We start from the raw sequence: 18,002 nt of genomic DNA, 5'->3' as shown, positions 1-18,002 counted from the left end.
ATTTTGTACTTGAGCTACCCATGCCTGAAATCAGCCATTTCTCCAAAGATGCTAATTGATATTTCAGTAGAAGAAGGAATCCTCTATCTCATGCTGACTTTCCAAAGTAATATCGACAGATGATGCGTAGAAGTTCCTTTTAAAATGTTACTAATACTTTAAGATTAATTTATTCTCTCATTTCACTAGCCCCTGTGCTTGGGGCTAGATGCTTTCAATAGAAGTGAAGTTTAACTCCAGCTCACATTTCAAAAACAATGTCAAAATAATGGCTACAGACATTTAAATGCTACCGATGTTCAGAGATGGGCTAGAAACCTGGGGATTGAAGAGAAATTTGAGAAAGAGTAGAGTTTGAATAAATGGAAAGGAGCAGGGAGGACATTCATTTCAGGGGTACTGGACAAGCAAAGGTGTAACACTGGCAATAGGCATGTTTTATTAGGGAATTTTGAGAAGCCTGACTAGTTGGTGGAGAAAATAATGTTGACACTTTGTGGCTAGGTGGGCAGGGTTCCATGTATGGGGCGGCTGGACTTCAGGCTGACTCATTTGAAATTTATCCTGCAGGCAGTGAAGGGCCCCTAAGCTTGGGGGCTAGGTAGTCATAAAGGGTATGTTTAGGAAGTTTAATCTGCTGTTATATTGCAGAATAGAAAAACAAGACAAGTTAGAAAACGATTAAAATAATTGAGTCAAAGGCCATAGGGATACAACTTGACAGGAATTTGGAATAAAGAAATGATTTTAGTGTGTTGAATCAGGATAACTGGGAGAATGGGGGACTCTGATGAAATAAGAAACTGGTGATTTTTATGAAGGAAAGAAAACAAATTGCAAAGAGAAACTCAAAGGAAAACAGGTTTGGTGATATTAAAAATTTTTATTGTAATTTTTTCTCCCTATAATGGTTGATTAAGAACCATATTATTACTCCATAATTTTTATATAAAACAATACAGTTAAAAAGTAATGATGTGGGGTCATATAAATCAAAATTATTAGATACAGAAGTGCCTGCTGAATTTTATAACACTTGCTAGACATAGATATTTGTAATAGCTTTAATTTTCATAGCTTTAGACTTATAATGAAATAGGATGTTGTTTTGGTTTGATATGCACTAGTATATTCAACCATGTTACCAGTCTTGAGTCATGTCTGAATTGAGATCCGGATTCCTGACTGATTTGAAATGTATGGCTTTTGTTGGCATTTGGGGGGTGAGGAATTTGTTTCTAAGTGCAGCATTTGATTCTTTGTGCATTATTAAAATTGCCATACATGTTTCTCTCTTTAAAAATATATTGTTTTTAACTTCAATTCTGTGTAAAGAAGACATCATGAGAAACTAAGCACTTAGCTAACAAGATCTTAAAATCACCAGATATCGTGACCAAGAGATGCTTCGCCATATGTTGGGAGATGGATATAGAAAGTACCTGGACCCAGACATTCCCAGGAAGTGAGAATGAGGATTCCTGAATAGATATTTTGCCATTTCCTTAATTTTTACAATTAAGCATATTCCAGTCTTAACCGGACCATCATGCTTTGTGGATAGAGGAAGAAAAATGACACAGGTTATCTCTCTAGCTACTAACTCTTCAGGCTTTTTGAACTGGCTTGAACCCTAGAGGTTACGTCTGAGAACTAAACGTCATGTCACCCACAGGATACCAAGCAGGTTTGTTCATTTGTGTGTTACTAGGTTAACATATGGACTTCCTAATTAAAATCTGTTGGAGAATATTATTATGTGGAGGAATGTACTAACCATGTAGTGTGTTGGGATAGTGCTGGGTGACTGTCATGATTTCCACTGCTACAGTTATAAGAAGGAGAATAAAGTCGGTTCTTTTTGTTGGGAAAGAAGATTTCATGTTATCTGTATTTGCAGGCTTTCTGGCTCACATGCGGGAGGAATCCTTGCTGCGGGGGTGTTTTCATTTTCTCGTCTAACATGGCAGTGGTCCATCGCAGCGGAGGTCTTTAGCTTAAACAATCTGTTTGTGGGGCTGCTTATGGCTCTTACTGTACATTTCGAGGAGGCAGCAACCGCAAAAGAAAGATCAAAGGTAACCTATTTTGAGCACAGTGAAATCACTTTGTGTATTTATTTTTAGATAGATGCTGTATTTCTTTTAAACTTTGGTTTAGATATTTTTACCTGTCCTGATTACTGTCAAAGTAATCTAGGCATGTTGAGAGAGAAAATATTCTCAGGTCTTTTACTGTGGACCATGAGAGTCTTTATAAAAGATGGGATTTCCCCCATCCCCTTGGAGTTCAAAAGTTTTTTGGAGAAGGAGGGGATTTTGAAATCCCCTTTGAGTCCTTTGGGAAAGATAGGCTTGTTGGTTAATTCCACCATCGTGTGTGTGTGTGTGTGTGTGTGTGTGTGTGTGTGCGCGCGCGCGCGCGCGCGCGCGCGTGCGCTCACACAAGAGAGAAAGACATTGTAATATGCCAAGCTCTAGACTGATCACTTTAAATTATATACCATTATGGTACAGTGACTTATTCCCCAATTCCAAAAAAGGGATCAAATTTGTACTTATTTAAAAATTTAAAATTCTTTATTGTTGAAAGTATTACATATGTCTCCTTTTTTCCCTGTTGACCTCTCCCCAAATTTGTACTTTTTAAGAGGAGAGCACCAAATGTAAGAATGAAGTAGTTCAGAAGAGATTACAATGAATTCTAAGGTAGGCACTATCATCAAGATAATTTGAAGCTCGAAGGAAGCCTGTCTCTTTAGAACTTACAGTCTACACATTGGAAAATGCCAAATCATCTCTGTATAGGCAGCATTGTGTTGTTAGGGAATATAGAACCAAAAAACCATTGTGGTTATCTGTGGCTTCCATAAACAGATCTGTGATGCTATTAGAGTTTTTTTTTTGTTTTTTAAAATAGACTTTTTTCTGATTGTGAAAATAATGCGTGTTCAAAAAAAAAAAGTAAAAACACAACCCATTGATAACCAGGTTCTAAATAAAGTGTTATATTTCATTTAATGGGGAAAAAAGTAAAGCAAATAATTGCTGAATTTTAGTTACAGATTTTACTCAAATAAGAATTACATGATATCTGATTACTGTTAGGACTTATCTAGTCCTCATACAGGACTTTCTGAAATTTAGTTTGAAGACAGTTATTTAAGGTCAAACTGCAATGCTTTGATGAGAATGAAAAATATTAATAAAAAATAGTGATAATAAATATTAGTGACTGGCAAAAAAAATGACTGCTGTGTCTAAGCAATTGATTTTTAATCTGACCTGTGGTATGCCTAGTTTTAATATAAAGAATAGCTTTTTACTATTGTGCTTACTTAGAATTTTAGGTGAATATTTAACTTGTTTTTTATTTTTATTTTATTTTCAGATAGCTAAAATTGGTGCTTTCTGCTGTGGCCTTAGCTTATGTAATCAGCACACAATAATACTCTATGTTTTGTGCATAATACCATGGATTCTCTTTCGACTTTTCAAAGAGAAGGTAGGTTTTGAATTTTGTAAAAATGAAAGTTCATAATATTTTATTTAGGCCCAATACAACATATGTCACCATAGGACTTTACTTTTTTTTTTTTTTTAGTTTTATATATTGTTTAAATTACCTTAGGTCCTAACAACATTGAAGAAACAGGATTTTTGACAAAAATTCTGCAGTCTTGATTACAGTGGCACCTGGCCGGTTTTATAATTTTCTTATGGATTCTGAATGGCTGGGATCTCTGCTCAGGCAGCAGGAATGCAGTTTCCCAAGATCTGAGCACTGGTTGCTTTGTCAGCCCGGCTTCCCTTCTCCATCTCTCTCTGATCCTCAGCGGTTGAGCCCTGCAAATGCCCCCAGTGATCCCCATGAGGTGAGACTCCAGTGGGCTTCCTGGAAAGCGTCCCGCAATGCTGAAGGAGCTGGATGTCCACTGGGACTCTTTCCCCACTGGGAACCGTAGCCCAGGGTGTCCTCTCCATGCAGTGCTGTGCTGGCCGCCGGAGGGGTGGTGCAGTCGCTTCCAATGCAGTCCTTCTCAGTCTCTGTGTTCCAGGGACACAGATTCGGGTACCTGCACAATAGTGTTTTGTCTATGGATAGCTGCTGGTTGGTCTCTTTGTGAGGAGACTGAAGTCAGGAATGATCTATGTTACCTACTTTATGGTGTCACTCTTAGCCAGGTTTCTGACCTCCGAGAAGGTACATTGAGAAGTCTGAGAGGTGCGTCCTGTGGCAAGAACCTGACAACCAGGTGTTAGATGATTGAGAGGGGAAGCCATGCTTTGTGTAAAACATGCAGGACTCAGAGCTGACAAGTTAGGAGGCTGGTTTGAGAGCCTCTTGGCCCTGTACTGAGGCCAGATACTCACGAAGGATGACATTTTGGGAAGAATGACTCTTCAAAGGACCTGCCATTTCCATCATTTAAATAACAGAGGCTAGAAAATAAGGTCTACCAGTGGAGTGACAGGGTAGTTGGATTTGAGGCAGAGGAAGAAGTCCTGAGTCACTTGGTTGCAATTCTGGCTGCTCACTTGAATGATCTGAGAAGCTTTGAAAGAGTAAGTGTGTGTTTGTATGTGTGTACTTATAGGGTGTCCCAAAAATGCATACACACTGAATAATTATAAAACAGTGTTTATTAAAATACATTTCATTTTCAGAATTGAGCTATCAGCTGTTAAAGTGTATATACATTTTTTGGGACACCCTGTATATTAATGTATGTATCTGTGTGTGTGTATATATATATTTTTGTGTGTGTATATATATACATACAGGGTGAGGCTTAGACACTGATATTTTTTAAAAGCTCTCCAGGTGATTCTAGTGTATGCGCAGCTAGGACATGGAACCACTCTCCTGGGCCCTGTGGGTAGCTTTCATGTAACTGTCTCCTGTTTCTTTCCTGCACAAAAGGAAAATTCTGCAGCAGTTGCATCTTGCTATTCTGTAATATGCAGAAACTGCCAAAATGCAAGCATTTACTTTCTTTAAGACTACTTTTAAGAATAGCAAAGGCACGTTGTTCAGTTAGTTATTTCTTACACTCTTTTCATGCTGTCATTTTTTATGTATCTCATTACCCCTTTAGGAATAGCAAATGAAATCAGTACTATAATAAAAACACTCCATAATCAGTTAAAAATGTTTATTTGAAAATATTAATATGTCAGCTACTTGTTGTACGTCTGGTGAATGTGAATCTTGATTCTTCTATCCATTATCACATATAACATTTCCCTTTTTTGTAAAGAAAAAATGGGCAGTTTCCAATGATGATATTTGTAAGAGACCCCCTTTCCCAATTACTAAAGCAACCACTATTTGAATCTTTGTAGTAATACACCAGAATTCTTTTGGACTTAATCTATATAAGACTTTGTCACTATTATCCTTCATTTTAGAGGTGTGCAAATGAGAAATATATTCTCTATAGAGGCAACCTTGTTATATAGAACAACACATTTCCTTTAGTACTTCAGTCTGTATGTAAATTGAGGAGAAAGAGCATTTGGCTGAGCTGGGAGGTTATTTAAAAGCTAGTTTCATTTGTGCCACATATTTCCATGATATGACCCAAATTCTTGTAGAAAGTTTCATATTATAATGTATAGTCATAATAGAGTGTATAGCTAAAGTCCACCCCTGATGAAGGTGATGACATGAGTTTGTATTAGGACAATATTTGGGGGCATATTCAAAATCAACTGAACAACCTAATCCCTTCCAGTTGGGTTATCTCTGCAATGCTGCATGTCATGACATGGTTTTAATTTTAAAAGATGCAATAAAAATGGTACTCACGAGTCTTCGCTGATATTATTTGCTTCACTCAGATTTCACCTGCCATGCAAAGAAGTTCAGGCTGATGCAATTTTCTAGTAATCCCTGGTAATCAGAAGGTTTAACATAGTATTCTGTGGTGACTTCATATAAATTGAGAGATCAGAGCTGAGTAAACATAGTTGATGTTTTCCTTGATGTGTTCTTGAAGTTCCAGGACAAATCTACCAGGGTAAACATTGTCATACAACACACTGTGCTCTGCTGCAGGAACTCTCCTGGGGCTCCGTGGTGAAGTTGAGCCTGTGTTTCTCTGCCGGTTTGCTGCCCTACGTCTATCTTCCTATCTCATCCTACCTCAACCAAGCCCGCTGGACCTGGGGAGACCAGACAACGGTGCTGGGGTTTTTGACTCATTTTCTCCGGGAAGAATATGGAACCTTCAATCTGGTAAATTTATATTTAAAGCTCTTATAAGGAATAAGTGGCAAAACTCCCGTGTTCTGCCTGGACCTCGATTGAAAAAAAGAAAAAAAACAAACAATGTTTGTCAGTGGCAGTATGTAGAATTTTTTTTTAATTTTTTTTATTAAGGTATTATATGTGTACATATCTTACCATTGCCCCCCCACCTCACTCACATATATGCCCTCACCCCCCAGACAGTATGTAGAATTTTTATTTCAGTTATTTATGGAACAAACTTGCCCATTGAAATGTGACCTTTAACATATGTAAGAAAAAAAATGGAATCCCTTAACCTGACGTTGTACCGTTATATATCCTGAATGTATTTTAGGGTAACAGGCATTCAAAAGGCTCTGCCGCCAGCACTTGGAAGCATTTCCGTAGTGCTGGGAGTCACTTTGGGCTCTTGATCTGTGATTTAAAATATCTGGAAAAGATTGAAGGAAAAAGAAAACTCGAAATTTTTAATTTACTTTGACCAAAACTTTCTTTTTATATATTTGATGAATAGTGTTCATGTTAGTATTTAGTGTAATGCCTATGTGTAAAGGCTTTATAAAATATAATTTCACTAAGTGTGTAAAATTTACTATGTCCTAAAGAAGTTCAAAAGGGCTTGTTTTTCTTAAAACGTATTAGGGGAAAACACTAAAGTATAAACAGATGGGTTTTTATTTTAATATAGACAGTTGTATCAGACTTTTCACTGTTTGTGCTTTTTTGTTTCTTACTTAAGAAGGCAAATCTCAAAAGAGTACATATTATATCATACCATTTATACAAAATTCTAAGCCATGCAAAAATTAAACAATCTATTTCTCAAGGATACATACAAAAGTAGTAAACCTACATATTTTAGAAAGTTTATGGGAGATGAGGAAGGCCAGGCTGTGTGAGATACCTTATGTACTCATGCAGTTCTGTTTCTTAAGTGAATGGTGGATCTATAGATTTGTTTTAAACTATCACTTAAATATACATTATACTAGAGACCCGGTGCACGACTTTTTTACGAATTGGTGCATGGGTAGGGTCCCTCGGCCTGGCTGGCAATTGGGGCCATCTCTCCCAGTCCCGATCGGGGATGATAGGGGCTGGCTGACAGGGGCAGGAGGGGGGGGGCGCGCCAGGGCGTGGGGGGAGGAACCGTGGGAGGTTGGTTGTGGGAGCGCACTGATAAGGCGGGGGGGAGGGGGGGGCAACTCCTGTGTTGAGCATCTGCCCCCTGGTGGTCAGCACGCATCATAGCAACCAGTCCACTGGTCAGTTGGTCCCTTTAGCTTTTATATATATTGATATGTTGTTTGTAAGTTAGAGATATTTAATAATAAAATAGTTTAATAAAAGCATAATTATTATTTTTTGACTTGAGAATTTGACACTTCTGGTTTACTTATATTGGTCATTCCATTAAAATATTGTTTGAGGACCATTCCAGATTTGAAATTTGTATAATTCACACACAATTGTGAAATTATAGACTAACAGGTGATAATGAGCTCTAATCAAAGTGCCCCAAAAAAGAGCTTAAAGAGATTCTAAGTGTAAAGACTGTTAATTCATTAATGTGCTAGACATTTCTGCTGGAATAGTTTGACTGATTTTTAGCCAATTATTATTTCTGAAATTCTTCCTAAACGATGTTCATGTTTAGTTTCACTGACTTTGCTTTAAAAATTCAGTAAGGCTCTGAAGTAAAGACTTGGAATGAAGAGAAATGTTGCATTGTATATTTAAAGCATGTATCTTTTAAATGGAGATAGTTAAATACGATAGCTTAGCAGAGTTTTAGCTTAACGCTTGTGCAAATAAACTTTTCTCATTTATGTTTAGGCTAAATCTGAAATAGGATCCAGTATGTCTGAAATTTTACTGTGAGTATGAAATATTTGGAACTATTTTAAAATGAATTCTCTATTTGTTCCTTTGAATGGTTTGAGGGACTTCTGAGTTTCTCTCTTTGTGAAGTGGTGTGTCTGTGAGTAGTTTTCACCCACATAGTTGGCAGTTGTTTTGCACATTGTCAAGTATTCTACCATCTCCTTCAATAAGAGAAAACTGAAAATGAGCAATAAATCCAACAATGAATGCGGCTATTAGGAGACTACATAAAACCTATAAAACTAAATGCTTCGAATGTAGTGTTCCTTTATTAAAAGTTCATGCTTTGTTCTGATTTTACTATCTTCTTTCTCCCACAGACATTTTATAACATAGTATTTATCAACGTGAACAATTATTTTCTTGTTATCTTGAAGTGAGCTATGCATTTTAATTCTTTGGAGCTTAGTATATCTAATGTCTCTTAAGACTTTTCCTCTCTAGACTGTCCTTAAGCTCTTTTTCTGAGATACATTTTTTAACATTCAACCTTATTAAAGCCAGCTCAAGCAAATATATTTTATCTATTAGCTTTTTTTTGAAAAAATGGATTAATGTTTGCTTTAAAACCTACACAAATTAAGACAACTTGGAAAATACCCATACCAATCCTGTAATATTTTTTTAATATTTTCAATATGAAATTAGGGAAGAATGGTTTTCAATAACACTCAAGTTATCTGTAATTATTAATTTTGGATTCTAATTATTAATTTGAAAACCATTTAAAAAATATGGGGAGGTTATGGCCAGTGTGGCTTACTTCGTTGGAGCATCATCCCATACCCCAAAAGGTGGGGGGTTCAATTCTGGATCAGGGAACATACCTAGGTTGTAGGTTTGATCCCTGGTCAGGGCACATGGGGGAGGCAACTGATCAATGTTTCTCTCTTACATCGATGTTTCTCGCTCTCTCTTTCTCTCTCCCCCCTTCCTCTCTCTAAAAATCAACTTAAAATTTTTTATATAAATTGTCAGGAGAATATTTCAACTCTATATAGAAATCAGTTCATAGTTTCTCAGAATTTCTCTTACTTGCTAGCTTGTTTTTCTTTCATCCTTCTTTTCTTTTTTAAAAAAGGACACAAAATTATTATGAAGAGTTCAGAAAATACAGTTAAGCAAAAATACGAAAATGCAAATTACTATAATTCCAGCATGTAGAGGTAACCACTATTATTAATCCATTAATGTTTTTATCTATTTTTCCAATATTTTTAATATGTTTGTTTTTTTAATGGGCTCATAATATACAGGGATAGGCAAAAGTATGCTTATAGTTTTTTATATGGAAAAATAATAATACAAGAATAAACTTTTGCATACTAATAACTATAAACCTACTTTTGCTCACCTCTGTACATACTGATTTATTAGCCTCCTGTTTTTCATTTGGTACTCTACTTTGAAAACATTTTCCTGCCACCAATTATTTGTATATAACCTTTGATGGTTCTCACAGCTGATTTTAAATATTTCTGTTTATGTCTAAGACTTTTCAGCCCACTTTCCTGTTTTGCTGGGGAGACAGCAAAGAAGCTCAGCTTCCCTTTTAAAGATAAAGACAGCTTTGCCAGTGTCTAAGGGCTTTTACTTTCTCCTTCTTTGCTCCGCGTCACAGACTCACTGCCTGCTCTTTTTTTACCTACCTGTCGGGGTTGCTGTCACACTCAGGATTACTGGTGTATTTGCTTTAACAAATCCCACATGAACTCCAAAAAACTCTCAAGAGCAGCCCTAGACTAGACATCTAACTTTCATAAGTAGCACATAAAAGTCATCTATTAGGTAGTTATAGGCCCCCTTTACATTGAAATAACGGCAGTTTGGCTGTACACCCAGAAAAAAGACCTGACAAAAGTGATGACCACTTACACTATTTGTTCGGACAAGATTATAATGTAAAAATGGAGGCATAATCCTTATACTCTCTGATTAAGAGAATTTCTAGTGTTTAATTGTTTCAGGTGGACAAGAGTGTTGAAAAAGGGAACTCATAATTAACTTACTAGAAAATCCTTCAAAATGATGGAACCTAATCATCAACCCTTTGCCAGTCGAGCAAATTAAATTCTTTCCCCACGCATATCTCTAAATTGCAATCCTGTACAAGGAAATTATTGAATCTAACCCTAGGCAGTGACCATGTTTTAGAGCTTACATTTAAGCAACAGATCTCCAAGAATTAATTTTGAGGCTGACTTCGTTCCTTTTGAAGAATGGCTTGAAATGGGCCTCATGCTGGAATCAATTTTTCAAGTGTATTTGAAAATGAGTAAGGATATCTTCCCATAGTTGATGAGTCTCCATTAGTAAAATACACATTGTGTGGTTTCCATAATTATGGCATCACATTTTCTCCAGTAAAATTGCCAGTAGGGAGAAGAAAGTTCTTTGAGATGGTATATAGAATCATTTCTTTTTCAAAAAATGGAGACTGCTAGAGCTCAGATGCCACTTGGAAAATGCTTGTTAATTAGTTTATGAAGCCAATGGAAAAATTTAGTATAATTATAAGGAAAAATGATGCATTTCTCAGAGATTCCTTGAACATTTTTTGAACCAAATAATATAGAAAACAAGGAAACCTTTTTAAGGAAAAAGGTAACCCAGAAATGAATGGTTGGAGATCATTTCTCTTGTCCTTTTTTAAATTCATGATTGGACCTTCAAAAAATGCTTTGAATTAATTTTGTTTTTAATGCTAATCACTAGAGGCCAGGAATAAGTTCAGAAACCCATTTCAGATGACTTCTTATCAAGCCAATTAGGAATACAAATTGTTTTTACAATATCAATACAGTATACTAGTATCACAAACACTGAAAAATTATTTGTTCTGATGCTATCCCAAATAATATAAATTGATAACCAGATGTTACAATTGGAAAATATCTTAGAACTGTTTAACTCTTTCTTGAAGTACTTTTCCCCCGAATTTGAAAGAAAAAAAATAATTTTCAATCTGACTTCATCCCTTAAAATTATTCAGTACATAACCTGATGTATTTTACAGAGAATGTTTTATTTGGAATTAACCAAATTTGTTTTCTGTCAACAATAAGTTTGATCGTCTTTTACAGTTCTCAAGTAACAAACATGAGGACTGAACTCTCATTCAACATCCAAGCCCTTGCAGTTTGGGCTAATATGTGTTTAGTAAGAAGGTGAGTAATATAATTTTTCCTGTTATTTTTCCCATGTTTATTAATTAAATTAATATTTTTAATATATTATTGTAGAACATGACCACTAGTATTTTATATTTCAAATAAATTGCTCTAACCACTTCTATGAAGGCAAATATGTATTATTTTTTCATAGTTTTTGTTCTGATTATAAATTAGTGATTTTGAAAGATTGAGCAGTGTATTACAATCTAACTAGGCGAGTCATTTAATGTCTTAAACTTTGGTTTGATCCCTTACTCTACCCATAGCCAATTATTATTGCATTACAAAAGAAGCAAACAACTATTTGAATTCCTCTAAAAATAAAAGTAACCTCCAATGATTAAAAATAAAAACCTAAAAAAATAGAACTATTAACCTTCATTAATTTCTAACCCGTCAAATACATTTTTATTTAAATGTATATGTACTATATACATTTATAGTTTTGTTTCCTTAATACCTAACATTTATTGTGAGCATTTCCCTATACCATAAGAATATTTAAAATCATTTAAATGCCTGTATAATTAAATATTCTCCTATTTGAGGATCTTCAGATAGTTTCCAGTTTTTCCACTATTATAAGTGATACCAAAGCATTTTTAGAGATTAATCTCTATCCACATTTCTGGTTATTGCTTAAAGATTTATTTATACATGTCAAATTACAGGGTCAAAATGTGAATATTTTTAAGGTTCTTGATATATATTATCAAATTAACTTTTCTTAAAGACTGTACCAATATACATTCTCATGCAACCGCATTCTCGCCAATACTATTGAGATTTGTCATTTTATTATTTTGGTGCATGAAATTATCCTTTTGTTTTGCATTTGTTAATTACATTTTAATTTAACAAGATTAATAATTTGTATTTCTCCTGCAAATTTTAACTTTGTATCTTTTGCTGCATATTTCCTAGCTGTCTAGAATATAGAGACAGTGTATTTTATGACTATGTTTTGGTTATCTATTCCAATTCAGATTTGAAACACTGAGATCCTTCTTTAGTTCTACTTAAAACTGGAAAGTTTTAGAGTTCCAAATATTTCCTATAGTTTAAAACTATGTAATAGTAGTATTGGTATTCATGTACACCAATAATTTTGGACCTATTTTGATTTTTTATAGGGACAGACAGAACCCATCATTAGTGTGGCTTTTTACTGGAATGTTTTGCATTTATTCATTGTTCTTTGCTTGGAGGGCAAATTTAGATATTTCAAAACCACTTTTCATGGGTGTGGTAAGTTTTATTTAGATATATCTTTTGACCAGGAAGTTTGTGAAGAATATATCAGTTTGTCTCTCATGAATCTTGTAGAAAAGCAGATTATCTCAGAAATAGTTAAAATTATATGTGCATTATTATAAATCAAAAGTTAAATTATTGAACTAGTAAGGCAAAGGCCTCTTTTTAGGGAAAATGCATTGTTTAGTTAACACAATAGTTAAATAGAAAAATAAATGCAAGGTAGATTTAAGTTAGGCATTTTATGTGTGTAATAGATATTGGTACTACTATATTTCTCCTGGATTTTTTCTAAATAGCAAAGAAATATGGGTTGTAATTGGGGGCTCTTATCAACACAGTTTATTATTTCTTATCTCACCTGTCCAGGCCTATGCAAAAGAGCAACCACATTTCTGTTTTTCCCTGGCTGTCATTTCTGAGATTCTCCGTAGTAGAAACTCTGTAAATGTAGACAACTCTTTCTTAACAGCTGAAACAATTGTTTGTGTGTTCAAGTGGCCCCAGCAGATAGTATCCTATTTAATCACCTGAGTTCAGAATCAGTTGAGAAACAAGATAACAAGCAGTAGAATCACCTTTATCACTGATAATGCTCATGTTGGAGAATGTGGTTTATGTCTGTGAGCGAGGGGGCTTCCTCATTCTGCATCCACAATAGTGGTAGGCAGACCTACCCACTAGTCACAGGTTGTGCTGCATTGGCCAGGCCTTCTGCACCCCACTCCACCCCACTGCCCCACTGGTGCCACAGGGACAGAGTCTGCCACTGGGCAATGCAGGTCCAGTCCCAGCTCCCAAATTGCCCAGTCAGCTCAGTCCATACGGTCCTGCAGGAAGAAATAAGTGAGAGGGCAGCGAGTGTTAAACTAACGGCACTTCTGCACATGGAAGGGAACGTCAGGAGTGAGGCAAACGCCTTTCTCCACCTCCTCCACTTTCCATATTGCAGGAGTTCAACGCCAAGTCCATAGTATCAAAAAGAATGTGTGGGTCCCAAAAGGGAGCTTCACATGTCAAACTGGGAGGAAGGAATGTTTGAAAATTGAAAACTAAAGTAACTTGGAGTTGGATTGGGGAAGTCAGTAAGCAAGAGCTGAATGACAGCAGGCATACGCAATTAGGTATAAGCAATATATTTGTAAGATACGTAAGTACCAGATGGATTGCAGATCAGTCACCTTGCGTGCCTCTTCGCAGGTGGAGCGATTCTGGATGCAGAGCAACGCTGTGGTGGCCGTCCTCGCCGGCCTCGGGCTGGCCACGCTGGTTTCTGAGAGTAACCGATTGCTGAACACCAAAGGCCTTCAGTATCTGGAGTGGCTTTCAGCAGCTCTTTTTGTAATTTACCAAATATATTCTAATTACAGGTAGGAAGTAGTTATTTTTATAACAGATAGCACTCAAGCCAGAGATGTTTGGATTATTTAGATTCAAGAACTTTATTTCATCTTCGCCTTCCACCATTTTTCAGAGTGAGACAGCTTGGTCTGAAAGCCATGGTCCTTAAACTTTTGAACCAGAATCTCAGCATGAGTGATATGTAGTTCAGGGCATTGCAAACAGGGTGGTGCATGTAAACCATTTGTGTATTTTCCTCTAAGGAACTCTAGGGAAAGTTAGTAGAGTCTGCAGTTGTGTAAAATTCCATGATGTAAAAGACCACTTAGATAGAGAGTAAAGATAGTTGGGCATTGTCGTATGCCCTAAAATAATTCACACTAGGCTTCAAAGACTTTATCTTTTGAGTAGTACCTGGCCCTTACCTAGTTCATACTGTAGAAGTGAATATTAATTATCTATAATAATAAAAGCGTAATATGCTAATTAGACCTGACGACCTTCCGGACGAAGCCAGGGCTGCGAGGGAAGCCCAGGTTCTGGGTGCCAGAGGGAAGCTGGTGCCAGCAGCCGGGGGAAGGAAGGCCTACTCTTGCACGATTTTTGTGCATCGCGACTCTAGTTTTAAAATAAAGGTCTAAAACAAGCATGTCAAACTCACGGCCCATGGGCCGCATGTGGCCCACAATGAATATTTTTGTCCACAATGAATATTTTTGCAGCCCAGCCAATATGACAGTATGTAAGAAACGTTTCAATAAAAACTTCATAACTTAATTTTTACAATATCCTGTTATACATAATTATTAATAACGAACTACAGCGTTCGCTAATGACTGATTACTATAATCGTGTTGCATTCATTTCCCTTATGCGCCTTACACGCAGGCGCACCATTTCTCTCCACTAGTACTAGCAGTGAATATTTTAGCAGCCGATTGCCACATCATTAGTCTTGGACTGACTTGTTTGGTGTGCACAACAGGAAATATTTCGCTCTCAGAGAACAAGAAAAATAGGTTTATTTGCATTATGCTTATTAATTTGTGCAGTTATTCAGTGTCTGGTAACTTAATGTTCAAGAAAAATATTAATTTTTATTAAAATGTTCTGTTATTTTATGTTAACGATTACTCATTTATTTCAGCCCTTTGTATTCAGCATGTCTCTATCGAAATAAACCTACGTTTCTATGACAATTGAAGCTTTTGTTTTTTTGCGGCCCACATAAACTTAAACCTTGCTTATTTGGCCCGTGTTAGCCTTTGAGTTTGATATGCTTGGTCTAAAAGCTTCTTTAACCCTTAGGCATTATTAGTATTATATGTATTTTTCAAAATCTTTTAAATAATCATTCTAATGAAAATCTCAGTCTAACTTGAAAGATGTCCAAGTTTTAGGTGATAGTTCATTTATTTCCAGCAGTATTGAGTAAACATTACAGAAGTGGAAGAGTCCATGGGAGTTTTTTTATAATAAGATTTGATTGGTATTTTACAGGTTAAATTTCTTCTGTCAACTTAACTTTAAAAACCGATGTTCTTTATAATACCTGGGTAGAGCCAGTGTTAGGAAGGCTGCATCACCAGGACACCTGGTGGAATTCCAGACCCAACGCCATAGCTAGCTCAAAAGGGCTTGCCAAGCCCGCAGTGTGTGTTTACCCAACCTTGCTTTTATCCCAGTCTTCTGGCTCGGGTCTTTGGCAATCCAGGTTCAACACCAGGGATGTCGGCACAGGCTGGGTGGTTTTATTTTGTTTTGATTATTTTATTTGCCCTAGGTGAATGGAATAGATAGCAACACTGCTGGGTGGTAAATGTGAAGCATCATCCTGCAAAGTAGGGGATCATAGGAGGAAAGGGTTGCATCAGTTACAAAGGCAAGGATAATATTTTGTTTCTGGTAAGGCTTATTTGCTTTGTGATACTAGCCTGCCAATTCAAGTTTCGGCTGTGTTTCTCAGTATCATTAAATGCAATAGACCTGAGGAGACTCGGAAGGACATTGCTTGCTCAGTTTTTTGATGCTTTTGCTCCTGTAGTCTTTTTCTTATTTTATGGGAAATGCTCAGAATTCATGCCAGTTTTTCTTTGAAGTTAGAACGTTCACTTCATCGTCGAAGGGAGTTGTGCTGCTTTTGCTATAATGCCTGGAAAGAAGTAACAACTCCACCCTCTATTCCTTCCCTCTCTTCTCTTGGGCCCCATTCTCTAACGATTTCTTAGTCTGGAAGGGAGAGAGAAACACAGGGAGCCTGTGGCTCAAGGTGTAGAGAGCGCCTGGGAAGGCACATGGGCATTTCTCCAGGGGGTGGGTTTTATTATGTAAATCCAGCCAAGCACCAGGAACGAATAGGAAAACTTCCTGGTATTTGGGGTATAAAATAAACACGCTGCATCCGCTCTGGGTCACTGTCTCTCCATCAGAAGAGGGCAGCGGTCCCACCTGGTCCCAGCTTTTTCCTTCTATCTCTGTGTCTTTTTTTCTTTCTTTTATTTTTCTCAATCCCCAGCCGTCCCTACTCAGGAACTGGACCCACTCTCTAGCCGCACTGGACACGGAAAAGAGAGAAATATTTACATCAGGGAAGTGGTGCAAAGGGTCAGTCTGGCATGCAAGAGTCAGACAAAGGGCATCCCAATTTATGCTACAAACTGGCAGATTTCTTTTTGCATTTCTGAATATTCCTTTGCACTACGTGGAATTAACATGAAATTACCTAAATTCCAGGTGGAATCAGAAACCTTAACTTCTTTTTAGTTAAATTGGATACGATTTTAGGAAAAAGAAAAGGTCTTATTCTTGAGCCCTAACTGATTCTCTTTTTATGAAAGTGATTATAATTCTAGAAGTGAAACAATATATTGATTTTTTTTCAAGTGCACAATTAGTTCCTTTTTTCTCAGATGATAAAGTTCACTTTCAAATATAAGCATGTTGTTGGAAAATATAAATTTGAATACTTTGAAGCACTAAATATAGATTGTGTGATGGGAAAGGAATGAGGTAGAAAATAAGCCCCGTCTTATTAAATCTGAAGCAATATGCTGCTATTTTAATGTGTTTTCTTATTCTTTTGTTTAGCATTTGTGACCAAAAGACCAACTATGTGATTGATAAATTTGCAAAGAACCTTCTAGCCTCTATGCCTCATGATGCAATTATCTTACTCAGAGGAGATTTGCCAGGAAATTCTCTCCGTTATATGCATTATTGTGAGGGACTGAGGCCAGACATTTCATTAGTGGATCAGGAAGTGAGTATGTGGAAAATATACTGAGAATATAGTAATTGTAATCATTTAAAAACATGTTTTCTTTAAAAAACTATATTTTAACAGTGTATGGGTACAGTTATTGTGATCACTCTAGAATATATATCATATTTTTTTGTTTATTTCTTAAATAATGGTGTAAGTCCTATGAGTTGCCTCTGCATTATTTAAACTGAGTGTTGAATGTTAAAACACATTTTAAGAATGTGTTTTATGTTAGATTCAAATAATATCCTAGGTCTCTAGTTCACATGGCAAACCATGGGAATATTTTATTATAAATTTATTTTTAAATGGTTCTTTTATATACAAATTAACACTGCCCACTGGTCCAGGGATTAGAATAAATTAGGTTGAATATAAAATAAGTCATACTGCAGGTAAGTAAACATTTCACTCAAAATAGAAATTATTAACCATGATTCTGCTATAGAATTTTTTGTAAACTTAATGATTATATGCAAAATATATGGTCAGAAAGGACTTGTGAAACATCCTGGAACTGAATCTTCTAGAACTGAAGAAATATATTTAAACTATAAGATTTATTATTTAAACCATAAATACTTAAAAGGGAACAAATCTATTTTTAGAGCAGTCATAGGAAAAGAGAAATTCTTAATCTTAAAAAATTACTATGATTAGTTTGGTTGAGAAAATTATTAGACGCATTACTTATTTAACAAATTTTGTTGAGTTAGTGAATAACTAAAACTTTTTTGGAGAAAACTTTATAAACAGATTTGCAAATATAGAGAAACTTACAAATGATACATTTTTAAAAAAATATATTTTATTGATTTTTTATAGAGAGGAAG

The 18,002-nt window shown here is 35.9% G+C and overlaps 1 protein-coding gene across 1 annotated transcript in view; it reads left to right on the top strand.

Annotated features, from left to right (window-relative positions):
• Positions 1 to 18,002, top strand: part of TMEM260 (transmembrane protein 260) — a 61,920-nt gene that overhangs the window by 27,194 nt on the left and 16,724 nt on the right. Inside the window, exons 4-11 of the mRNA XM_008139013.3 lie at positions 1,901 to 2,078; positions 3,391 to 3,504; positions 6,061 to 6,240; positions 8,092 to 8,132; positions 11,223 to 11,306; positions 12,446 to 12,560; positions 13,767 to 13,936; positions 16,995 to 17,166. Of these exons, the coding sequence (XP_008137235.2) occupies positions 1,901 to 2,078; positions 3,391 to 3,504; positions 6,061 to 6,240; positions 8,092 to 8,132; positions 11,223 to 11,306; positions 12,446 to 12,560; positions 13,767 to 13,936; positions 16,995 to 17,166 (1,054 nt within the window). The remainder of the gene's footprint in view (positions 1 to 1,900; positions 2,079 to 3,390; positions 3,505 to 6,060; positions 6,241 to 8,091; positions 8,133 to 11,222; positions 11,307 to 12,445; positions 12,561 to 13,766; positions 13,937 to 16,994; positions 17,167 to 18,002) is intronic.

The sequence above is a fragment of the Eptesicus fuscus genome, chromosome 5 (assembly GCF_027574615.1).
Source record: "Eptesicus fuscus isolate TK198812 chromosome 5, DD_ASM_mEF_20220401, whole genome shotgun sequence".
Lineage (NCBI taxonomy): Eukaryota > Metazoa > Chordata > Mammalia > Chiroptera > Vespertilionidae > Eptesicus > Eptesicus fuscus.
Note: the sequence above shows the minus strand (reverse complement) of the source record. Positions and strands in the feature narration are given on the sequence as shown.